General features: G+C 42.8%; 1 protein-coding gene across 1 annotated transcript in view; it reads right to left on the bottom strand.

Moving 5' to 3' along the window:
• The window catches only part of UBR5 (ubiquitin protein ligase E3 component n-recognin 5), a 149,398-nt gene that overhangs the window by 21,920 nt on the left and 101,554 nt on the right, over nucleotides 1-25,924 (bottom strand). The window contains exons 26-46 of the mRNA XM_059723832.1: nucleotides 25,388-25,485; nucleotides 24,450-24,598; nucleotides 23,642-23,733; nucleotides 20,619-20,765; nucleotides 20,403-20,521; nucleotides 20,188-20,314; nucleotides 19,939-20,068; nucleotides 19,540-19,700; nucleotides 18,527-18,766; nucleotides 17,152-17,275; nucleotides 15,377-15,488; nucleotides 11,923-12,054; nucleotides 10,834-11,091; nucleotides 9,133-9,401; nucleotides 7,042-7,253; nucleotides 6,404-6,634; nucleotides 5,378-5,451; nucleotides 4,882-5,054; nucleotides 4,660-4,773; nucleotides 3,766-3,986; nucleotides 66-186 (exon numbers count right to left, since the gene is read on the bottom strand). Of these exons, the coding sequence (XP_059579815.1) occupies nucleotides 66-186; nucleotides 3,766-3,986; nucleotides 4,660-4,773; nucleotides 4,882-5,054; nucleotides 5,378-5,451; nucleotides 6,404-6,634; nucleotides 7,042-7,253; nucleotides 9,133-9,401; nucleotides 10,834-11,091; nucleotides 11,923-12,054; nucleotides 15,377-15,488; nucleotides 17,152-17,275; nucleotides 18,527-18,766; nucleotides 19,540-19,700; nucleotides 19,939-20,068; nucleotides 20,188-20,314; nucleotides 20,403-20,521; nucleotides 20,619-20,765; nucleotides 23,642-23,733; nucleotides 24,450-24,598; nucleotides 25,388-25,485 (3,304 nt within the window). The remainder of the gene's footprint in view (nucleotides 1-65; nucleotides 187-3,765; nucleotides 3,987-4,659; nucleotides 4,774-4,881; nucleotides 5,055-5,377; nucleotides 5,452-6,403; nucleotides 6,635-7,041; nucleotides 7,254-9,132; nucleotides 9,402-10,833; nucleotides 11,092-11,922; nucleotides 12,055-15,376; nucleotides 15,489-17,151; nucleotides 17,276-18,526; nucleotides 18,767-19,539; nucleotides 19,701-19,938; nucleotides 20,069-20,187; nucleotides 20,315-20,402; nucleotides 20,522-20,618; nucleotides 20,766-23,641; nucleotides 23,734-24,449; nucleotides 24,599-25,387; nucleotides 25,486-25,924) is intronic.

Genomic DNA, 25,924 nt, shown 5'->3' with positions numbered 1-25,924 from the left:
CCATGGATTATTAGCTTTAGAACTGAATTGCACGATGAGTTGTTCTTAACCCAGAAGATACATACCGAACCAGGCTCAGCTCCAACGTCTTCCATGAACACCCTGCCAAACAGCTCTAGAGAAAGACGCCAACGTCCTAGCAACATATCATGAGAAATAACCATTCCCATGAAACTACACTGAGGCCTGGCAAAACAAAACAAAACAAACATTTTTAGTAATTTAAAAAACAAAACCATTCTGTTTAACCTTAGTTAGATTACGTTAATATTTCTATTTCTTAACCACTTGTTTCAAACTAATTTCCTGACTTCCTATCACTCAGAACTTGGAGATTTAAGATTGCTTGTACCCCAAATTTCAACCAACCAAAGCCTAGCAGTAGAACAAGTTGTTCCAACTTATTTTGCCCTGTGGACTAGATCTGACTGCAGGGCTTGCTGCAAGCCAAAACAACCCAGCTCTGGAAGGAGGGCAATGGCTTGTCAGTACAACTGCTGGATCTGCTGTGGTGGCATGGCTCTGGACAGAGGTGGATCCAGGATTTGGCAAGAGGGGTGTGGGAACAGCCACCTGTGCTGCACCCCCACTCCCAGGCTTCTCTCTCGCTCAACTCACCAATGTAGGCAGACTGTGGAGCAGAAGCATCTAAGAACTTTTTAAAGTTCCCAAAGCAGATGAGTATCCCCACCTTCCCCTCTATGCTCAGAGGCATGCCTCCTCGCCTCTCCTTTTGTTCCCTCCTCCTCCTGTAGCTGCTGCTTTCCCACTGTCCTGGGGCAGGGGAAGAAGCTTCAGAGGCAGGCTGTTCCTGTCTGCTCCAGGAGGGCTGCATGGTAGGGCTGGGCTTAACTGGGAACAGCAGCAGAAGCAGCAACAGGGAAGGCATGGGTTCCTCCACACTGCCCAGTTTCCCCAGGAGCAAATGCAAGAAGCTGCTTCCACTGTGGCTGCCCTAGGTGAGCTCAGCCTCTGCACAGCCCAGCTGGAGCAAGCAGGAACAGCTCTGAAGACTCCCCGCCCACCCCACCTTTGGTTATCTTTTTGGTTATGAAAGATACTAAATGATGATTTTTGAGAACCAAGTGGCAAAATACACAGGCTGTGAAAGACAGCTCCTCCACTTTTCCTGTGCATGTCAATCTTTATAATAGTTTATGAAGCCAGCAGGGATGGCAGGATCACTAAGTGTGACCTGTTGTAAAACACAGGCTATAAAATTGCCCTCTGATCCCCCTTTTAAATGAGAGTCTTCATTATTTTCTAAAAAGATGTACAACAGCTCAGTCTCCAAGCCCATCAAATAAATTTGGTACCTCAACTGAGAAAATAAACTAAATTTCTTATTGAAGCCTGGCTAGTCAAGAAGTCACGGAGTCTCTCTACCACAAGGGTGAGCAAAATATGGCCCACAGGCTGGATCTGGCCCACTGAGGGATTTTGTCTGGCCCGTGACAGGTCCCTTGGTCCCACCCAGCTCAGGCACATGGGGCGTCCTGGGCCACAGCACATGCAGCCAGTCCCACCACCCCTGGGCACTCAGCAGGGCTGGGGCAGTGCAGCAGCTGGACTTGCTTCCCACGAGCAGCAACTTCCAGCTCCTGCCCAACACAGCCCAGCTGCCCAGGCACCTGGCCCATACCCACTGCCAGGGGTAGGACGTGTACAGGCAGGGCAAGCAGCCAGGTGGATAGGATGGGGCTATGGGCAACCAGGGAGCAGTGTTTGGGATAAGGACAGGCAAGTGAGGCTGGAATAGTGGGGTGGGATCACAGGGTAGTGTCAGCACAGTGCCAGGGCAAGGGCAGTGCCACAATCCACTGCCTGCACATTTCTGAGACAGGTGCCAGTTCTGCGGGCAGGGATGTGGTTCACAGTTCTGCCTTGTCATGTCACCACCTCATGATCCCAGGGTCTCCATGGAAACCGACCAGGACCTGTAATGGTAGGGAGCAGCATCTGGGGCCAGGAAGACCACAGAATCTTGGGAAAGTGACAGCACAGGGCCAGGGCCCGGGGAAGAGCCACAGTCCACTGTCTGCATGCCCCTGCCCACAGAACTGGTACCCATCGCAGGGTCATGTGGGCAGTGGATCACAGCTCTGCTGTGCGCTTCAGCCAGCACTATCCCCACCCCAAGATCCTGGACACGACTGCATATGCCGCCCTCCGCCTGCCTGTGGACCCATCCTATCCACCCTAGCAGCATGCGAGTCTTAGCCAGACTCCCTGGAGACCCCAGGATCACAGAGTAGTGACAGCACAGGACCCGGACAGAGCCAGTCTGCTGCCTGCATACCCCTGCAATGGGTTCTGGTTCCATGGGCAGAGGCATCTGCTCCCTGCATATACTTGCCCACAGAATCAGTGCCCCAGAACTTAGGGAGTTTTAGTGAGCTGTTGCATTGGTGGGGGAGAAGTGGACTGACCCAGCCCACAACAGCTCAAAGCTCCCCATATGGTTCTTGGGCCCAAATAATTGCCCACCACTGCTCTACCACATGCAAACTGTGTAAGATGTGGAAGTCTAGTCCAGGGGCGGGCAATTATTTTGAGCAGAGGGCCGCTTACCCAGTTTTGGCAGGCTGTCAAGGGCTGCATGGGTAGCTGCACCTCTTGGCAGGTGCCCCACCCCCTGGTCACCATCTTGGGACCAATGTCCCAGGGCCAGCACTGGTGGGACCCAAAGTGGGGCGTAGGCTGGCAGGGGTCCGTGGAGCCAGGCTGGGCGGCACCAGCAGGGAGAAGGGAGCTGGCCTGGCTCCATAGAGCCCATGCCAGCTGGGACCCCGCGCTCCTCCACCCTGCTCTGGGCCCCACCAGCACTGGCCCTGGGACACCGGTGCAGGCACTGTGCTCCCACTGGCTCCCCGCCCACTCACACCCAGTGCCCCCCAGCCCCGCGGTACAGGCAGGGGGCAGCACACAGCCCTGACCTCCTGCTTGCCAGCAGGGAAGAAGCCTGTGCTGAGCATGGGGAAAAGTGGCCCCTCACCCACACCATGGCCAGCACCCAGCGTTGAGGGGGCAGAGAGAAAGCAGCTCCTCCCCACCCCATGCCCGACGCTGCAGCCACTCGCAGCCTACCTGGGGTTGCCTGTGCCTGCTCCAGACAGTCCCGCACGGGCTGCGAGCGCCTGCAGTGCGGGGCGCCAGCCATGGGGCAGGTGAGGGGCCACTTTTCTCTGTGCAGGGAAGGAGCCCAGGGAAAAGCTGAGCAGCTGCAACGTGGGGCACAGGGCGTGGGTGGGGAGGGCACGCTTCCCCTGCTCCTTTCTTGCCTGGGGTATCCCCCCCCCGCCACTTACCCGAGCTTCCCACATAGGGCAGGCACATGCTCCCAGCCCAGAAACCCCAGCTGGGGCTTCTGGCTGGGGGGCAAGCCCAGGTGGGCCCCGCTGTTGTTGGAGCCGGCTGGGCTTCCCCTGGGTCCTACTGCCTTTGGTTCCTGTCATTTTTGACAGGAACCAAGGCCAGAGAAATATTAATTTTTCAAATTTTCTGGAAATGGCCTTGCGAGTCAGATGCGGCCCATGGGCCATATTTTGCCCACCCCTGGTCCAGTCCCATTTCAATACCACTCAATTTAATTGTCTGTACTATTAAACAACAAGCCAACTTTGAAACCGTCATAAGTCAGAAACTGCATATCTTCCATTCTCTATTTCCAGAAGTTTCTTACTAAAAGACTTGAAATGCCAAGAGAGTCATATGCTAATTTAACAGTATATTATAGGCTAATTTCTTTTTACACTTTTCAAGTACCTGAAAGATGTAAGAGGTGGCCCCTCACTTTCTGTGAGGCCTATTTCTGCCAACAAGCTGCTCTTCAACTGTGCTGCAAGATCATGAGCTGAAGGCCCTGGTTTTGACGTTTCAGATTCTTCTGTTGGCACATTCTGTTCTTCCCCTTCCTTCTTTTGCCGATTTTGCATGCTCATGACATTTTTTAAATTGGCCGCATATGACATTTTAGTTGGAAGAACCTAAACAAGTAGACACATTTAATTACATTTTAAAAGCTGACCATGCTTTCCATATTAGACATGTCTGAGGGGATGTGATTCAAATGTGAACCCCGTTGTGTTTCAGACAGAAGTAAATTTATCAAAAAGTACACAGTATAGAACTTCAGGAAGCCTGTCTGATACAATTTTCCTGTTGTGTTTTTGGTTTGCTTTAAGAAAAATGAATAAGCTTGGTTTGCCCATAGACTACAAGCAGAGACTATGCAAATCAGAGTTGAAAAACTTTTCTAAATGGATTCAGCCGATCTAAATAGGACAGTGGACATGGGTATATTTTGCTCTCCCTCTCTCTCTCCAAGTAATTCTAATTTACTGCTGCATCCAAATTAATCTGCAGCTGCTCTTGTAGCCTTGGGGATACTATCTCCAAGTAGACATTTGATTATTAAAGCATCTATTAAAAACCCATATTTTACAGCAGTAAAAAAATGTATGTTCAAAATATGTTGCTGTTTTTAAACAACCTTTTATTTTTTTAGGCTCTTTTAGATCCACTGTTCATTTTCAAAACCTGGTCTTTGATGCTTCTCCTGGGAAAAAGCATTTTCAGCAAGTACTACATTTTTCAGACTGACTTATTAACTTCAATAAGCTTCACGCTTGAAGAACAATAACTTTCTTATAATCGTACCTCAAGGCAGTTTCTGTCTACGGTCACTTCCATTAAGCATTTCCCACTGTTGGCAGAGGATGAATACAGACCCTGACTTGGACGACCAAAAAGATCCTCTTTTCGTGCATTTGGCTGAAATGTAATAAAAACGTTCTGGGTAAATAATATACTTCAGTTAAAAAAAAAAATCAAACTCAAACTACAAATGTCCTTCAGCAAACAAACAGTCTCTGATGTCACCTGTAGAAGATGTGGTTGATCTGCCAGAGGGATAGCTTCTGCCAGAGGGACTTCAAATGGATTGGGTGGGATACAACCAAGGAATGTCATGGAGTCTGACCGTCGGAAGAATGGATGGTTTTGGCCAGTCTCTGCTGGAAGGGAGTCGTCATCCTTATCATTAAGCGTCGCACCTAAATAGAATAAATGCTTTTATCTTTTAAAAAAATCTCAGAAAACTTTACAGAATTAGTGCCCATGACCAAGAGACACGACTAAAAAGGGGACATGGCAAGAAGATGGAGGGGGAAGGATAAGAAAGTAGAAGAAATATAGATGTAGTCAAGTGACGGTTTGAATAGCAGTCCATTTACTCCAAAGTTATGCCCCTGCTCCCAATTTATATAGCATATAGGTGTCAAAATGCAGGAGAAAAAAAATAAAATCAAAGCCCTATTTAAAGGGGGAAAAAAACAGAGTAGCATGGCTTGCTGTATTACTGTTGTTGTATACTAACTTTGATTGGTGTCGTCATCATTTTCATGTTCTGAATCTTCATTATCAAGACCCAGTTCCAAGAGCTCCCGAGTCCTTTAAGAAAAGGAATCAGTGAGTTGTCTTGAAAGAAAGTCATTTGGAAAATAAAAACACTGATACCAACACTGTAAAAGCAATAGTATGGATTAGTAAAACTAATTCACTTACCTACATGCATAAATTCTCTGAAGTTACAATACATGGTCACCTACCTGTCCCCCAGTGTGTTGCACTGGAAAATGACTTTACAAAATTTGAAGGCATTTCTAAACTATTCACACCCTCCATTTCACTAAAACATCTATTTCAGTTTATCTAAAATGATAGCTTCAGTAGTGACCATTTTAAATACCCTGACCTCACCATTTCTAATTAATATTAGTACTTTATTTGAAAATAAATCTGAACAGGTTTTACAAAAAAAAGCTATACAAGCATCTGGGTGGCAGAGTTTAAGATTAATGATCTAAATTATATTCTTGCAAATCTCTATATTCTATGCTGCTCTGCTATGCTTTATGTTATGTGTAGGAAGCCACAAGTACCAACACTAAACAGCACTAAATCCTGTATAAATTATGTTGCAAGGTCCTATCTATTGTTACAAGCCATTCATAATGTTCAGATTTGCCAAACTGCTTTAATTGTGCTCAATTATACAGAACAATAAAAAAATCGTACAGATAAGGAAAGTATCGTTTTACTCAAATATGAGGAGTTGATTACATGTCTTTGCTGATAAGCTTCCAGGACAGCTTTATGGAGGATGTTATAAGGATACCCAAGGCTATATATTACTTAAGAGACTATAAATGCATCTTACTGCAGACAGCACACCCAGCTATGGACAAGATGCAGTGGTTGGCATAATTGTTGCTAAATATTTCTACCGGAGCAGAACAAATAATTGAAATCTGCAAGACCAACTAAAATCCAGTGGTCATGTTTTTCTTACAGGATTTTTTTTTTTTTTTTTTTTTAATGGTTATACACTCAGTTTTGATACCTTTTCCGTTCCAGCTGGGGAGTGTCCAATGTTGTCTGTTGGTTCATTGCTTTAATCCAATAAATAAGGGCCTGAAAAACATATGCTACATGCTTCAGGGAGCAGACATCCAGAACTGGAAGAACATCCGAGTGCTCATCGTTGTGAGAACGCATTAAAGAAAGGGCATAGTTTAAGAAGTCTCCACGTGCTGACATCATTCCTTGACGGGCACTGAGCAAGGTAGCACGTCTATTGAAAACAAACAAACATCGATCTATAAACAGTGCTTAGATACCACAGTGCCAAATGCCTTAAAAATACTATGGTTAGACATATAAAATATGATTGCAAAACATTCAATCTGTAATGCAAGATACTGTGATGATCACAGCATTGAACAGTGAAATATAATGATTAAAACATACCATTTTAAAACATTTCAATTTAAGATTACTACAGATAATCTGAATAATTTATCTTGTCCAAACAAGAATTTCAGGGTCATCAAAGATCAGTCCGGTTAAGAACTAGATAAAAGCATTTCCTAAGATGTCAATGTGAAGTCTCCTATGTCCAGGTTCCCACAATGTCATAGTAAATCAAGATTCCAGTGCCAAAAATGAATAATGTATAGTAAACATGAACAGATTTCATACCTTCTTCCCTCAAGTGTCCTTAAACTAGCTTCCTCACGTGCTGTCATCCTCTCCCTTCGGGTTGAGTTCTGGGAAGCATGGAGGGGATGGTTTGGATGTCCAGGGTCTCCAGCTGATGCCAGTGCAGAACCATAACGCAGCTGAGCTTCAGTGGAGTCCATGATGCTAACCATCCAGTTCCAGGTGGGAATAAGCTTTTCTTCCACATAATTCTGAGGAAGCATGAGATCTATTAAGTTACTGACACCACAACAAATACTGAAGACAAAAGGCAGATTAATGAAAGTATAAGATTCTGTTCATTCTGATTTATCACAAACACTTAAGTCACTGCTACCTATCAGGAATCCATGTCTACATAATGAGTCTTATCGAGTAGATTACAAACATCCCAACAATGATACAATCCACTGTTTGCTGCTTCCCATCTACATGCCTACTCTAAAGAAGCTTGTAGCTTCCACAAACAATCAACCTACAGCCCACAGTTTTATCTGGCTCATACCAGAGGGGTCTTTGGCAGTACTGGGTGGCAGGAAGTTTAGGCAGCAGAGGGATTCAGCTGTGGAGAGATTCATCTGTGCCACAGCCAGGCAGCAGAGGGCTTTGACTGCACTTCAACCAAGCAGCATAGAAAAGCAACAGTGGCATCCAGGTCCAGAGCAGCCAAAAAAATGCTATCAGTTACATGGCTTTTGTGACAGTAAAAATACTGGTTCTGAAGCTGCAGCTACAGATTGAGCAATGGTTACAAGTCGACTTTGGCCTTACTCCCTACAGCCAGTACTCAATTACGTGAGTCCATGTGGTGGCAGGTAAAATTCTGGAAAAAAAATCTCTTCATTTTGCCTTCCCCCAATAAGGTGCAAGTCTTAGTTTGGGGCAGGAACTATGTGAGAAAATCTAACATACCTCATACCAGTATCTTTCCCCTAGTCTCCTTCTACTTTTGACTCCTTGGACTGTCTTCAGCTCCTCTTACCCACTATCCTGCTATTCCTTGCAGTTGCACTGTTCCCACTAACTGTCTTTTAATTTCTTTGTCCTAATCACATGGAGTACTTCTGAAAAAAGCCCCAGGACCATACACTACACACTGGTCTTCAACTGATCCTGTCTTGCTTTAAAAAGTTCTTATCCTTCTCTATTCAATTCCTGCTCCTCTACTCCCCAAGCTGTTTCTACTTTTAACTTGCTATTCAAACCTTCCTCCCACTGCTTCCCCCTTAACAATTCCCAGGACTAAGCTAACTGTTTATGCCATGAACTCGCCTTTTAACCCATCAGTTTTTGGGGGGGTTTTAACCTCTTTCACCTTAAGCTCAGAGGTTGAAGGCCTCTTACCTATAATATTTAAGCTCCTGAGCTACTCTTTGACTGAAACCCTCCATCCAACTTCTCCCACATCTTCAAGTTTTCAGACTTCAATCTTAATCTTGTATCAAGTTCAAACTGTTAATTTCTGTTCATTTCAAAATTACTATTCCTGATTCCTATACTTCTGAAGCCCTTTCCCTGAAAGCCATAAGAGTATTTCCCATACATTTGCTCAATTCTTCCTTCATGTTAATCGTAACTTCTGAACTGCCTGTTCTTGCCATGACTTAACTGTCAGCCACTTGCTCTTCCAAACCTTTTTAGAAAGGCACAAGAAGCATACATTAAAAAAAGCCTGATGTTACAGTGGTAATTCAGGCACTAGAGTACTGAACATGCATCGTGGATAGTCGTACTGCCGAAGATAAGGTGAGTCTGCAACAGTTTTATTGTACAAATTTCTCCCTTTTTAAAAGGGGTTAAAATTCCCTTATATTAAAAGGAAAGCTGAGGGCATAATTCATTAGTATTTAATACACCCAATACTAAACAGACGCAGCTGTAAAAACATTAACAGTAATATACATTAAGTGAAAATCTGACCTAAAATGTTTTTAGCAGAGTCTACTTCTATGAAATATGGAGAATTCCTTGCAAACGAGTTTAAGGAGTAATAGGTAGACTGCAAATACAAGATTTTTTTTTTTTTTTTATACAGACCATTTTCATATTAAAACCAACATTCATGTCTAAAATGTTCTATCTGTACCATACCTGCAAGTTCACTGCATCCTGGTAAGTCAGTTTCACTGCAGCTGGAATCTGGGAGTATACAAGATGGTTGTATTTGGGGATCAGCCCCATCAAATCGGAGATTTGTCGGATTACAATGCTGTATGCCCTTGCTAAACTGCTTGCAGAAGTTAAATAGCTGCTTGCATTGCTAGCTTCAAGAGCTGCAGCTGCTGCTGCAGCACTTGTACTGATGGTACCACTCCGACGTAAGTTTGATGGATCAATATAAATCAAACCTGCTGAACTTGCTAAAGAAAGAGAAAAAGAGAACACACAATTATTGATTTTTACCAACTTTGCCAATTGTTTTGTTCGACAGCAGGAAAGTTACTCTAGACAGTACATTTTAACACTAGTATCTTCTTATAATTTCATAGTTGGTAGGGTCGGAAGGGACCTAAGCAGATCATCAAGTCCGACCCCCTGCCATGGGCAGGAAAGAATGCTGGGGTCAAACGACCCCGGCTAGGTGATTATCTAGCCTCCTTTTAAAAAGACCCCCAGGGTAGGAGTGAGCACCACTTCGCTTGGAAGTTGGTTCCAGATCCTAGCCGCACTGACTGAAGTAGTGTCTCCTGATGTCTTGCCTGAATCTACTCTCAGGTCAACTTGTGGTCATTATTCCTCGTTACTCCCAGTAGTGCTTGGGGGAACAGGGTCTCTCCCATTCCCTGCTGGTCTCCCTTGGCCAGTTTATAGACTGCCACCAGATCCCCTCTCAGCCTTCTCTTGTGGAGGCTGAACAGGTTCAGGTTCCATAGCCTGATTATGCGAGTGGCCCTCCTCTGGACCCTCTCCATGTTGTCCACATCCCTCCTGAAGTGCGGCACCCAGAACTGGACGCAGTACTCCAATTGCAGCCTTACCAGTGTCGCATAGAGGGGGAGGATCACCTCCTTGGACCTGCTCGTGATGCATGACAAGGTACGGTTATAACCTTCCTGACCACGTCCCCACATAGGCGGCCCATGTTCATTTTGGAATCAATGACACCAAGATCCTTTTCTGCCTCTGTGCTGACTAGAAGGGAGTTCCTCAGCCTGTAGGTATGCTGCTGGTTCTTCCTCCCTAGGTGCAGTACCTTGCACTTGTCAGTAATGAATCCCATCCTGTTCTCATCTGCCCACCCCTCTAACTTGTCCAGATCTAGTTGCAGCCTGTCCCTCTCCTCCAGCATGCCCACTTCTCCCCACATCTTAGTGTCATCCGTGAATTTGAACAAGGTGCTTTTCACCCCCTTGTCCAAGTCGCTGATGAAGATGTTGAACACTGCGGGCCCAAGAACCGAGCCCAGGGGGACCCCACTGCCCACATCCCTCCAGGTCAAAAAAAGACCCATCCACCACCACTCCCTGGGCGTGGCCCTCCAGCCAATTTGTGACCCATCTGACTGTGTAGGCATTGACGCCACAGCCAACTAATTTTTTAATGAGAATGGGGTGAGACACACTGTCAAAGGCCTTCCTAAAGTCCAGAAAGACTATGTCCACCACAAATAAGAATATTCTATTCCATGATCTTAACTAGTACAAATAAATCACTTTATGACTTCCTCTTAAGCAAAAATGAGGAAAGATCACAAGGTAAATATTGTATTTAATTCTAAAAAAGAAACAGCGAAAACAAGGAGCAAAATGTAATTTAGCTAATGCTCATAACATTCATTTTGACCAGACTTGCCTGCTTGGGTGGATGTGCTGGATGGAGCAGTACTAGTGGTTCTCTGATTCTGGGTGTTTCGTACAGCCCACTGCATTGAACGGGGAGCCTGGGCAGCACCATTGGCATGGGAGCTATTTGTGGTTCTCTCTAGAGGCTCATCGAGCATGAAGGTCTCCTGTTCTATGTCATCACTTTGGCTACTACTGCTGTCTGAATCACTGGAGTCATTTGACTGAGAGTCATCCTCAGAGAAAAATGCAGGAACACTGCTAGCACCTATGTACAAAAAAGTCTTTACAGTAACTAAGCAATAAACAATTAAGTCACAGTTGGGCTGCAGGAAACAGAATAAAGCATTTAAAATGTTCCTCCTAAAAATACCACTTAAAGAATATTGTACAACTGCTCACATAACACAATTAACAAATGGCCCCCTACAATGCTACAGTTTTATGAAGAGGACTTTTAAGAAGTGACTGCCCGTGGCCTCAACTCTAATGTATAAGGTTTATGCTCCAAATAAAAGGCAGATAAAAAAAACTTGCAAAAATCCTTAAAATGATCCACTAAGTTTTGTAAATGCAGTGTCCAGGTTACATAGCGAAAAGAAATATTGTAAATTGAGATTAACATTCCCAGATATTTTCAAACTAACCCAAGCAGCAATTCCTAAGCAATCAAATCATATGAAAACTGTACTAGTGTAAGAGCCTCTCTCTCGAAAAGGAGGACTGCATGCTGGCTTACCTCTGTAGATAAAGGAAGAAAAAGAGCGGGGCAGTCTTGCAAGAGGAGGAAAAAATCATTTAGTTTGTTGCATGTCTGAGTTTTCTTCTTCCTCCTCATTAGAAACTGGCAATAGTGGGTGGTGGGAAATAGCTTATCTCTCTCAAGTTGACTTCCAAGAGCAACAGAGGACAAAGAACGGACAGCATGTGGGTCTTCAAAGATTACCTGTCAAATTCTGGGATGGGTAGTCTGTCCTGTCCTTGTTTAAACCTGTATTTATTCACTTAGACATACTCTTTTATCACTCGAATCCTGGTATCTTAGTTTAAAAACAACTAAGAAAAGAATAAAAATATGAGTTAGGAAGAAATGGTTCACCTGCTTCTGATCCAGCAGTGGCTGCAGTGACAACACTTCTACGTCCACTAGCATTGTCCTGGTTGCTGTGGTTACTTTCACTGTCACTTTCTGTTTCAGCTGCTGCTAGCAGATCCAGCTCCATGTCACTGCCTAAAAAAAATACAACCCCCAAATAAATCAATATTAAACCAACTTATGCTTAAAAAATGTAAGTACATACGAAAGCACACTGCATGGCATTTAGTGTTACAACAGTTTTTGGGTTTTGTTTTTTTTAATATGGGGGGAGGGGAGGGGGAGAAGGGGAAGAGAAGAGAGGGTAATCACTAAGCATCTTACCATCATCTTGCTTCCATAAATCCTGGCAGAAAAACCATTAACCAAGTGTTAAGAACTCCACTCAAAACCAAAAGATTCCACAATTAAAGCTAAACTCATAGCCTTTACTCCCCGTACATGGCTTAAAATAGTCCATTTACAAGACCACATTGTCTTGGGTAATAAAATGGGCACACTGAATATACCAGGAACATGCAAAACCTTCAGGTTATAGACTAGGGGTCAGCAACGTTTTCAGCCAGAATGCTAAACATACCCCAACCTCAACCCGCTCATCGACCTGGCACGCCACAGGCAGACAACAAGGGAGCCACAAGGGACCTGATCCTTAATGCTGGCAGTGGAAGCATGGGTGCCTATAGGCGGATGGTGGGGGAGGGGCTAAGGTTGCACTGCCCAGGCCCCTTCCCTGCCATGCACCCCAGGTACCCACGCATCCATTGGCAGCCACAGAGCACAGGCTGTTCACAACAGGCAGGCTGTAAATAGCTGCACTGGAGTCCGGAGACCTGGCCTGGCTCCGTAGCTGGTGGCAGTTGCACACATGCCTTGGGGTGCACAGCAGGGAAGGGGCCGAGACAAATGTGCAGCCACTATCACCAATGAGCTGGGTGGGGCTCCGCAGACCTCCCTGAGGTGGCTTGCAACTTCCCAGTCACCCGCCACAACTGGCCTGGGCTCTAGGCAGGCCCCTGCTGTCCACCATGGAGCCAGGGTTGCTCGCACAAGGCAAGGGGGAGGCTGAAAACAGCTGCACTGAGGTCTGCCTGGCTTCATTGCTGGCAGTGGGCACATGTGCACTTCTAGGAAAACAGCAGGGGAGGGGCCAGGGTTACACTGCCCTTAAGGCACACATGCAGCTGCCACAAAGCCCACATGGAGATCCAGACCCCAGTGCAGCTGTTTGCAGCCTCTCAGCTGTGCCTACTGCAAGCAGCCTGGGTTCCATGCCCAGCAGCAGCTGCCCAGAGCCTGGGTTGGCTGAGGCGTGCCATGATTTGGCACACATGCTCTAGGGGTTGCCGACTGCTACAACAGAAGTAGTACATCATGTTGATGTCAAATGATACCTATACAAGCAGTTGTGATGCAACTATTATTTCTGCATGCCTCTGTAGAGATAAGCGTAGCAAAACTGCTGCAACTTTAACCCTGTTTTAAAAAGTTAGTTACAATGATTTCACTAATTTGTATGCAGACACAAGTTAGAATCACAGAATCTTGGGAAACTATGGTTGGAAGCAACTCAGGAGGTCATTTGGTCCAACCCCCTCTTCAAAGCAGGACCATCCCCAACTATACCAATCCAGCCAAGGTTTTGTCTAGCCAGGTCTTTAAAACCTTCTAGGATGGAGATTCCACAACCTCTCTGGGTAGCTTGCTCCAGTGCTTTACTTCCCTCCTAGTAAGGAAGTTTTTCCTAATATTTAACCTAAACTTCCCATGTTGCAGCTTGAGACCATTGCTCCTTGTTATCGGTCACCATTGAAAATAGCCTAGCTCCATCCTCTTTGTAACCATCCCTCAGACTTTAACAGGCTATTATTAAATCCCTCCCTCTGTTTTTCTCCAGACTAAATAAGCCCCTCAGGCTCTCCTCATAAATTATGTTCCCCAGCCCTCTACCCATTTTCACTGCCCTCTGCTGGACTCTGTCCACATCTTTTCTATTGTTGGGGAAGGGGGGGTGGGCAACACTAGACACAGTATTCCAGATGTGACCTCACCAGTGCCAAGATAATCACTTCCCTCAATCTACTGGCAACAGTCCTACTAATGCAGCCTACTATGCCGGTAGCCTTCTTTGCAACAAGGGCACACTGTTGACTCATCTACAGCTTACTGTCCACTGTAACCTCCAGGGCCTTTTCTACAGAGCTGCTGCTTAGCCAGTTGGTCCCCAACCTGTACCAGTACACAGAATTATTCAGTCCTAAGTGCAGGACTTTGTACTTGTCCTTACTGAACTGATGCACTCCCCCACGCACGAGCTTCCCCTCCCCTTTTGAAAGAATTATAGGTACATTTGTCCATAGCCCTAGATAATTATATTCTGACAACAAAATCCATGTTGCCATTCAAATTTCAGTTTTGACGGTGGTGGTTTTGGTTACTCCAAAATCTAGAGAAATCACAACCACAAATAAAGATGATTCAATGGAAACACTGGAACAGCCCTATGTTCATAAACCTGTCACGTCACATTTGAATGGATCTTGAGTCCACCTGGCCAGAATACTGTCCAACAGAGACAGGTGCAAAGCAATTCAGACACAGAGGAGGATCACCCACTGAATTTACAGAACCATTCACCCATGAAAAGTTCTTCCATAGCTCCCCACTGGTGTAGAAATTTAGTGTCAAGAGAACAGTGGCAATCAATACTGACACCACTTCCCCATCACCTAACTGCCAAGCCCACAGGCCAGATGACATGGCCCTGCAAGCAGGGCCAGGGCCCAATCCAGCACACAGGGCTGGGTACTGCATTGGCCCTATATACCAGATTGGACCCATGGACCAATCCATATTCCTCATCTGGCCCAAAGGGCCAAAAGTTTGGGCACCACTGACCTGAAGCATGAAAGTTGAGATTCCTTCTAATTTTCTACCTGAAGCAAATTAAATGCTCACATTTTCCACGTGTCTGTTCCTTTCACAAAACTTGCAAAACTGAGAGAAATATTATACTTTCCAACAGCAAGTGCTAAGGATAAATTATAGATTGTGTCATGTTTCCCTTAGATATTTTCTTGTTCTGTCTGATAGGAAAGTATAAGGGGGAAAGCCTATGTTATCTGCTTTATACCATTCATTTATAATATCCTGTCATCCGTCTCTTCTAAACTGCAGATCTGTTTTACACTCTCACCTCTCACAAAGTTCCCACATCTGTAGCTATTACCCATCTCTGGACCACGAGGGCCTGTTTTATTTCTATTACATTTTTGAGAGAAGTTCAGTTTACCTTAACAGAAGTATAGGCGAGGGCATTTTATTAATTTATGTAATTGAAATAAAGGATGTTAATGATAATAAAACAGTTGCATCACTCTTTATACAGCTGGACATTACTGCTACCTCTGACTATCCCTGTTACTGGATTGCTGAATAAAACTTAAAATGATTATACCATCTTCATCATGTTCATCATGCTGTCCTTCTGCTTCAGCATTCTCCTCTCCATGTTCTTCTTGTTCATCATGGTGGTCCTCTTCTCCAGCTACCCCCTCCACCACCTCAACCTGAAACGAGCATTGTATTTTTATGGAATGTCTTATTAGACTGCATTTAAGCCATCAAGGAAGGTGTGAACCAAGTACTGTTTGAAGGTAAGCTACCTGTTTTTTCCCCAGAGTTTAGTTTGACAATGCTGTTTCTTAAAATAGCATCTATGTAAAATTAACCTGCACTTTTAGAAGTAGTAAAGCTCAACAAGGAGGATTTTTTTTTAGTGCTGTGTTGTATGACAGTTCATTTTATGGCCTCAAAATTAAGTGCCCTAGAAAAGTCTAGGCCTCCGAAAAGATTCTAATGTCCAAGAAAATCTAATATTGAAAGCAAAATTTGACCATAAAGACCAGGAGTAACCAATTCTTTCTGAATTTACAGAATCTTGATCATCTACCTGGTAGATTCTGCAAGGGAATGCGTCAAGATTAACATCTCTAGTAGTAAAGCTACACATTGGGTGCATCTACACATGTGCTTTACTACAGTTGACTAAATAGCTCTAAAGTAAAGTATCACCATCTACACATGCGCTGGTATTAGGGCATACTATGTTAGCCAACTCTACCATAAGATAGTACTGCTGGGATCCCCAACAATACTGTCTTACCGCAGAGTCATTTACTCTGCTGAAATGCAAGTGTAGATGGTGCAGGAGGTGGCTGGCACATAAGGCTGCTAAAGTATAAGGGCTGACTGGTTTCACGCCCTGCACTTCAGCACCTTCATGCACTAGCCAGCCCCTCTGCCCACTGATGCTGCCAGCCAGAGCCCAGGGCTGATCCTCCCTTGAGCCTGCTGTCAGCGCAGAGCTGCTACACCCTGACTCAAAGTCCTGGGCACATGTGTAGACACTGTGTCTGGGAGCAGTTGACTCTAGCTGAAACAGCTGCGGAGTTTATTACTGAGCATTAATTTCATGTGTAGGTGCGCCCACTAAGACTGTATACCACCTTATCACTTAATATGTAAACACTTTGGTACCGCAGCACACGAAGGACTGAATGTTGTTTAATAATGTTCTGAATCTTGCTATGATTTTGCAAATTGCAAGACATTAGATATACCATAAATGTGTGTACAAACATGTCAATCCATTCCCATTTATATGTCCAGGATGAACTCTACTGTAATCATTTCAGGTGTTACTGTGTGGTAGGGTTTTGTTACAATGTAACATTTGCAGCCTATGGAATTCACATGCAGCATTCTTATACTGGATTACAGTAAAAGCCCTGTTATCCAGCATTTTCCTACCGGCATTTCTATTAACCAGAATTTCTGGCTGGCTGGCCAAACATGGGGTGGGGGGAAGAGGAGGAGAACATTGACAGCTCACGTGGCAGCCACCACTGCTACCCACCACCCTGCACTGCTACCACTTCATATGCGGCCACCACCACCCTCTTCCCCTCCCCCTAACCCCGCCCCCCCCCCTTTTTGCTCTGCATCCAGCCGGAAACCCCTGTGCCTCAGGTAACTGGTATTTTTAGATTTCCAGCACCCCCCCCCCCCCAATTCCTACTCATGCCAGAAAACAAGCTTTTACTGTACCGTGTGAACACCTTATAAGACTCGGACACTAAATGCATGCCTCAGAGATGTATGTGGTGCTATATTTCATTTAACATCAAAATGCATGTTATGTATCAAATTGAAAAAGGATAAGAAAATAACCTCTTCCACATCTGCTGATACAATATCATCTTGCTCTTCATCTCTGCCGCGAACCGGCTGTGACTGGCTGATCCGTCTCTGTTGAGGGTTTCTAATAATGTAGGACGATTGAGACTGACTGGAGCTACAAAGAAAACAGAACCTGAAGTATGTACCAAAACAAAAATTTACACAGTAAAATATTTTAACAAAGCCATAGTAATTTACCCTTTTTGATCATAAAGCTAATCTAAACTTAGTGGACTTATTAAGGATGGATGAACAAAATGAGTTCTTTAGACTTACTATCAATGTAGGACCAGCCTCTCCAACCCTTCCATTTCAGGTGAGAAAACTATTTTCAAAATTACACTCGTTGTCAAGATGGTTCTCACTCAACAAAATGTTCACCTTTCAACAAATGCATTTATAAGAAACCCCACAAGAATTAATCAGTGTGCACATCTGTGTAATAGGAAAGACAGTAATAGGAAGTGAAGAAGAAAATGATGGGCTCTTCAGGTTGTGGCCTTTGACCACCCATCAGCATTGCTCCAATCTTGCTGGACATTCATGCTTCTTAGAATGTGAACAAACATACATTTGTAAAGGTTCCAAAAGTGGGAAGAACACTAGGGTCCAGATCATGCAGCAGCTACTATGTTGTGAACTGTTACACCTACACAAGCTAGGAACCATACAAATGTAGCAGAACTGCTCCAGCTTTAACCCTGCTCCATCCAGACTTAACATGGAAGCATCATTCCAGGCTTGTGCACATGTATGAAATTGTTATAATGTAACAGCTACTGCATACTTTTGTACAGCAGCTTCCCCTCTCCTTCTGAAATGGCTCCAAGCATGTTTGTCTATGCTTCTACTTGTTAAGCTTAAATGGGAGGCACCAAGTCAAATAATTTTGCGACTGAGCTTCAACATCACTACTCCTCATTTGAACTTAAGCAGAAATCAGAATTGGCCCTTGACTTCAAACTGTTTTCCCAACATGGTCAGATATTTGCTTTCTGGCATGCTGTGATTTCTAGCATCAGTGGAATTTTTAGACAACTGAAACCCAACTGCCCTCAAACTCCAATTTGGATATTTTTTGCATCCCAAAGATAGTATATTCTACACTTCACACACTGATAGCACCAGATGTTCAAGTTATGCTTTAATAATAGGCTGATTTTGTTGGCATGGATGCAACATTTTGTCCAGCTCTAAACTGGTAACTAAGTATTCTTAGTAACTAAGGAATCATATTCCATAGAATTTCGTTTAAAATTCTAAGTCTCAGTATATATTATGGAGTTTATAAAAGGGTTCCATAAAGAAAGCTCCAAAACCCTACTTTGGCAAGCAATAAGAGAACAGATCAAGTAGTGAACTTTACCTGCTAGATTGATCAGAAGATGGTCTTGGTGGCAAAGGCTCCACAGAGAAGAGTTCTTCACTGCCTTGCATGGCATCTATACTAGTGCTAGCAAGAGTAAATGGTGCTGTAGGGCGTGCAATACCCATTCTGACTGGGATAATTAGGGATTCCGCTACATTACACAATTCCTCCACAGCATAGGGTAACAAAGCTTGGAATACACGTTTACATTTGCCAATTGGCTGTGGAATAAAGTTGCTAGGAAAAAAAGGTGGAAAGAAAAAAAGGTCAAACATGTCATTTCTAAAAAAGAAAAAGAAAAAAAATTGAGATAAAAATCCAAAATGACTAATTAATTTGACAAACTAGAGAACATTGAGTATAACTAAAGGATAATTTTCTCATGAGACTTCATATATAATAAATGGAGTGGCTTGTAAGTGGAAAACCAAATGCTTTAATGTTTTAATTGGTCAAAAAAAGAGTTTAACTATTTCTTGTACAGAAAGTCGGAAGTAAAAATTATAAATAAAGCAAAGCACACTACTGTTAATAGAAAAACAATCAAGTTTTCATGGATGCAAATTTTAAACAAAAATCCAAGATTAAATATCAGGTTCCTTTTATGGGGTACAGCGAATTTCATGCACAATTTATAAATTTGTATGTCTCATGAAGTTTTAGTCCAGAATCATTTGTGATGTTCCAAGCAACAGCATAAACTTTCACAAGAATACATCTCAATCTTGGCATCTACCATTAACATTTTAATCTGAAAAACTGCAAGAAACTGCCAATTGTGCTGAATTATGCAACTATATTCTAAGCAAACACTAATGAATATCAGCTATTTATCATGTAAAGCTGAACTGTAATTTAAATCTGGATCTACAGAGATGAAAGGCTATTTACAGCAACTCTGAATCAACTCCTGCAAAAAAAATTTCAGTGTCCCTTCTCCCTCCTCCCAATTAATGACCAACACACACACACAAACATTCATTCATGTAGTGAATAAAAACAATTCTTACTTTTTCTTTTTGGATGAAGCCATTTCCACACTTAGAATGACAAACACTCTTGCCACAGAGCGAAGAAATCTCATTGTAACAGCAATAGCTTCTTCTCTGCGTCCTGGAGTGTATTTATTTTGTAGTTCCTTTACCAGAGTACCCAGCAAAGTATCTAAAAGCTATGGAAACAGTAACATACTATAATGCATAATATATTTATGTTATACTAACTTCTGGAAATTCTTAATAACTTTGTTTTCAATGGCTACATTAAAGATTCAAGAAAAGAATAAAAGCACACTGAAGTAAACCAGGGGAAAGTCCAACACATTTATTTCAAGCTGAATCAAAAAGTGTTTAAGCTTGTTTATATTGAGAAGATTTATCATTGGTAATAAAAAAGGAAACAGTGCTTACCAAAATGTCTGCTGTACATTTAACAATAAGGCAATGCGTAAAACAATCCAGCCGAATCGTACCACTTTGCTGATTAAGGTACACTTGTTCTTCAGGCAAAAGATGACCTATCCTACTGCTTGCACTAAGACTTGGAAAAAACAAAAGAAAAAGAAACAAATTTTACATTAGTTCACTTAATGTGAACTAATAACTCAAAAATCATTACTTAAAAAAAATGTAACTGAGACAATATTTGCAAATACACACGGGTCTTTATTCTCCTGCGAGCCAAACATGATCATAGATTTCAGTGCATTCCAGTCTTGTAAAACACGTTCCAATGCAAGCTGAGCAAATCGTGGAGGCTCTAAATCATGATCAGGCATATCGGAATCTAAGGAAAAAGGCAGACAGAAGTGATGGGTGCAAGAAGTAGCGAAATCCAGAAATGTTTGCATTCTTTTCGCCGAAAAGGCTCTCACCTTCAGGATTTGCAGCTTTACGATTACGATCTTCCCTGATTCTAGGTGGTCGGTACTGGCAGTGTTCTACAGTTTGCCTGGCAACTGTTTGTACTAAAAACAACAGAAGGTGCTCTCCCCTATAATAAAAAATAGATTAATGAGGAAAACCATGTTGCAGGCTGGTTTTTAAATTCCACTGACCTCCACCCACCTTCACTCCAAATACCAACTTGCCTGCTATTGGGCATGGTGACAAGGTTTGTGGTGGTAAGCAATCGGTAGAGTAGATCAAGACGAGCAGACTTCTGCCCTGCAATTAATGTTTTACACTTGCATTTTTCCCAGCAATCACAGTAGGCTGTTGGGGATGTTCGCTTGAGCCTGGAGCAAATGAAAGTGTTACACTTCTTCTGCCCAGTAAAATTTTAAAAACAAGTTTCTGAACAGGCTTATTAATGGCAGTAGATAATCAAAACCCTAATTTCAAAATAAAAAAAAAAATAGCATTTCTACAAATACCTGAACTTCATTTTAGTGCTTTCCTGTTCTACTACTAATTTAGCAAAATACTCTCACTATATAAAGTTTAACATTAAAAAAAACAAAGAGCAAAGGAGACTCAGGACACACGCACACAAAGTTAAACTCGAAGTCCTTATTGAAATAAAATTACAAGAACTTAAAATGGAGAGACCATCTTTGGAGGTATAAGTCAATTTTTTAAAAATCCTTATACACATGATATCAATGTACCTTTAATGTGGCTACAGAATACCTGGTCTCTAATTTCTAATTGATAGCAATCTTCAGCAGAAATATTTTTGGATATCTACTTTGGTTTTGAATAATAGTTATCCGTTTCTCTGGCCTGATTTTTTATTTTAAACAGGTAGCATGTTAGATCTGTTTGGATCCTTGAGATCAATGTTTCTTACCCTTTAAATTGCAAAGAAAAGCTCTAACTATAGCAAAGAATGCACTGTAGGATGCAAGGGCTTTTCATTCCATCCAGGAAGAGCACACACCAACTGCTGAAGCTTCCTTAGCCTGACGAAGGGTTTTTGAACCCAAAAGCTTGCTTAATAACTATTCTCCAACCATTTGGGTTGGTCTAATAAAGGATGTCAAATTCACCCAAGGAACCCTGTCTGCCTATGTCCTTAGACCAACACAGCTACAACCTAAACCCCTGTAGGATGCAATGCAGTCAGAACAAGAAGTAGCATAATGTTTCCTTTAGTGTAATACTGTATCAGGGCAAGGTAGCACCATACAGAATTACCCAATCTAGTTCTGTGTGCAACATCCACAACCAGAAGGAATACAGCCATGTGGGTGAAGGGGTGTGCCATAACTAGTTAGTGCTTGCTGCCTCTCAGCAAAGGCAGTTTCCCATTGGCAAAGGGGAGGAAGGAGGACCCAGGCAACTATAGGCCAGTCACAGTCTCACCTCCATCCTTGGCAAAGTCTTTGAAAAAATTATCAAGATTCACATCTGCGAGAGCCCAGCAGGAAAAATTATGCTGAGGGGAAACCAGCACGGGTTCGTAGCAGGTAGATCATGCCTGACTAATCTAGTCTCTTTTTATGACCAGGTTACAAAATGCCTGGACGCAGGACTAGGGGTTGATGTCATTTACTTAGACTTCAGGAAGGCCTTCGATATGGTATCCCACACCATACTGGCGAACAAGTTAAGAGGCTGTGATTTGGATGACTACAGAGTCTGGTGGGTGGCGAATTGGCTAGAGGGTCGTACCCAGAGAGTCGTAGTGGATGGGTCAGTATTGACCTGGAAGGGTGTGGGCAGTGGGGTCCCGCAGGGCTCGGTCCTTGGACCGATACTCTTCAATATCTTCATCAGCGACTTGGACAAGGGAGCGAAGTGTACTCTGTCCAAGTTTGCAGATGACACAAAACTGTGGGGAGAAGTGGACTCGCCGGAGGGCAGGGAACAACTACAAGCAGACCTGGACAGGTTGGACATATGGGCAGAAAACAACAGAATGCAATTCCACAAGGAGAAATGCAAAGTGCTGCACCTAGGGAGGAAAAATGTCCAGCATACCTACTGCCAAGGAAATGACCTGCTTGGTGGCACGGAAGCGGAAAGGGATCTTGGAGTCCTAGTGGACTCCAAGATGAACATGAGTCGGCAGTGTGAGGAAGTCATCAGAAAAGCTAATGGCACTTTATCGTGCATCAGCAGATGCATGACGAACAGATCCAAGGAGGTGATACTTCCCCTCTATCGGGCGCTGGTCAGACCATAGTTGGAATACTGTGTGCAATTTTGGGCACTGCACTTCAAGAGGGATGTGGATAACCTGGAGAGGGTCCAGAGAGGGGCCACTTGTATGGTTAAGGGCTTGCAGGCCAAGCCCTATGAGGATAGACTAGGGCACCTGGACCTCTTCAGCCTCCGCAAGAGAAAGCTACCTGTAAGTTCATCATGGGAGCACAGAAGAGAATTGGTGAGCTTTTACTCACCAAGGCGCCCCTGGGGGTTACAAGAAATAAATGGCCACAAGCTAGCAGAGAGCAGATTTAGATTGGACATTAGGAAGAACTTCTTCACAGTTGGAGTGGCCAAGGTCTGGAATGGGCTCCCAAAGGAGGTGGTGCTTTCCCCTACCCTGGGGGTCTTCAAGAGGAGGTTAGATAGGCATCTAGCTGGGGTCATCTAAACCCAGCACTCTTTCCTTCTTATGCAGGGGGTCAGACTCAATGATCTATTGAGGTCCCTTCTGACCCTAACATCTGAATCTATGAAAGCAGCACATTCAAAAGATCAGCATGCCATCTCAGCATGACACTACATGGAATGTTTGAGGATGGGAGGGTGACGGGGTTCTCCCCTCTATCTGTCCTTACAGCACACCTGTGGCACCTCTATAGCCTGCCTGTTGAGAACTACCATTTTAAGAGTATTAGTTTGTATCTGCACAAAGATCAAACATATGAGGCTGCCATGAAATACACCATTTATTTCCTATGTACAACTGTTCCTCCACAGAAGAATGGAAAGACAAAAACAAGACTACTTATATAGTGAAACACAGGTTGATATTAAACTATTTAAAAAGTTTTAGAAATGCTGGAAGAAGAAGTTTAGGTATTTGAAAATTAGTGAAAAATTAACATTCGGGTATTTTGCAATGCATTAAACAAGTCTATAAGATACAACTACTAAGCATAAAGGGGAACCAATTAAGGCCTTTTTTACTTCAAGGAACTGATTACAAGCAAGCACCTACTTGCAGTCGTGACCCTTGTGACAAACCCTTGCACACTCCGTGCAACAGCAAAGTGATTCCAGTAAACCACATGTTCGGCATTCAAAAATATCCTAGAATGAAAAATACACAGTTTATAGAAGTGTTAGAGGAAAATTATGCACGGTACAAGTGAAGATTTATTATCAATGATGATTTAGTATACACTTCAATATAGTAAGTATATTATAGTTCCTCATATATTTTTCCATATAATAAGTAAATTATTAAAACTTACATGCCAAACTAAATGAGGACAGAATGGGAAAATTCTCAAAAATATGTAAGATAAGAAAAGAAAGCTACTAGTGAAGCTTCATGAAGACAGTCAGTGAGGTCAACATAAAAGCAGATTTCCCATGCCCAAGTGGGCCTATTCATTAAAAAATGTGCAACACCTCCTTGAATCACAGTTTTAGCAGGTCAGACCTATTCATCCCACCTAAAAAGATGCCAGTTTTAGAATGTGAAATTGTCACTAGTCACTACTTCTCAAAAAAATAAAGAATACTATGCACAAACAAAATCCTTGTCCAAACTGGTCAAGATGACAGAACTGTATTCACAAAAAAGGTTTGATCAGAATAGCTATTCTTTATATTTTACTTGTTGAGAAGAAATGGATAGGACAGACAATAGCATAACTCAAATGGTTAAAATGAATCAACTGACTGAGCCCATCAGCACACAGATAAGGTTAGCAGTGCTCTATGTCACTACATACAAAGTATAACTAGATGGTAGATAGTTAATGGGAATGTGTTCCAGCTTTCTAAAATACATAACTTACTTGATTAATGTGCTCTGCACCAGTCCATGTAAAGCTGCAGGTATCATTACAGCACAGAACATATAATGGGGAATCATCTGGATTTGTGCCAGATGGGCAAACCATTCCCATAAACACATCATCCTCTTTCTCATTTGAAGTTACTTCAGCTAAAAATTGTTTAAAAAATAAATCTTCATTAAAAATTATGCCACAGTCAAACCCTTATGGAGATAATATGAATAATAAAATGCTTTTAGAAGGCTTCCCCCTCTCCCCAATCTTACTAGAGGTCTTTCTGTAGCAAAGACGAGAAGTTGGTTTTAGCTTCAAAATGCCATCCTAGTCAATTTATTTTGAAGGATTAAAAAACAACCACTATGTACAAAATAATCTTTCAAGGAAAACGTTCCAAAATTAACTCCATGTAACCTGTCACTTCACATAGTTATGACGTGCCTGCTTAAATTTCCCCTGCCAGCACACTGCATTGGCAAGAGGGGAGGAACACTAACAAGGGCACATTGGATGTGTAGCTCCCCCGCGGGCTTAGAGGTTGGACAGGTCTGCTTTAAAGTACAGGAGAACTGTGAACGTTAATGATTTAGCACTTTGACAGCATTTTTAATATTAATTTATTTCTGTCTGTAAAATAATAGGATTCTCAGAAGGACTGCAAAGGAAGTCAAAACAGTACTGTAATCCAAATGTGTAACAGTAACACTGTCATAACATACCACAAACTGGCATGGCTTCTCAAGTAGTAACACTTTCCACAGCCTACAGTAACATGCACTGCATTTTGGGAGTATGAGTTCAAAACTATCATTCACTCAAACATATGCAATTTCATACAAAATAACATGCATTAGTTATGAATTCAATTACTATATATGCACACATGCCAAACCAAAATTAAAAAGACAACCTACTATGGCAAGTACAGTAAGCTAATTTACCTTTAGCAATTTTCTGTGCAGTTTCCAGAATGGTAATTGCAGCAGGGTATGCTCTGCCACTAACTGCAGACATAAATGGTGTCATGCCTCTTGCATCCCTAGGAAACAAATTAACAAGCATGTCTAAAAGGATGAACTTTTTTTTATCCTCATTACAAGTAAAGACAGCTACAAGGTATGCCAACACTAGAAGAATTATAGATAACGTTAAGATAGCAAAGAAACACACTGGGTATCCGCTGATAATTTTCTAATTTACCATAGATTATATTCACACCTTTGTCAGAATAGTTACCTCAGCTGGAGGGTAGGGCTTTTCTATCCTAGTATTTCATTATTTCTTTTTTTCAAGCAAGAATTTAAATGCCTGATCCATTCAAAATGCTGTGTAGCATATTAATGCACACATCTATTGGTCAAAGACCAACACGGCTACAACCTAAACCCCTACAATGTGCCTGTAATACATTCCCAATTTCATGTTTACAAAAACACCTCTTTGCTTTTTTTTTTTTTTTTTTTTTAAGTTGTTCATCA

The sequence above is a fragment of the Alligator mississippiensis genome, chromosome 3 (genome assembly GCF_030867095.1).
Source record: "Alligator mississippiensis isolate rAllMis1 chromosome 3, rAllMis1, whole genome shotgun sequence".
Classification (NCBI taxonomy): domain Eukaryota; kingdom Metazoa; phylum Chordata; order Crocodylia; family Alligatoridae; genus Alligator; species Alligator mississippiensis.
This window is presented reverse-complemented; position numbering and strand designations above follow the sequence as displayed.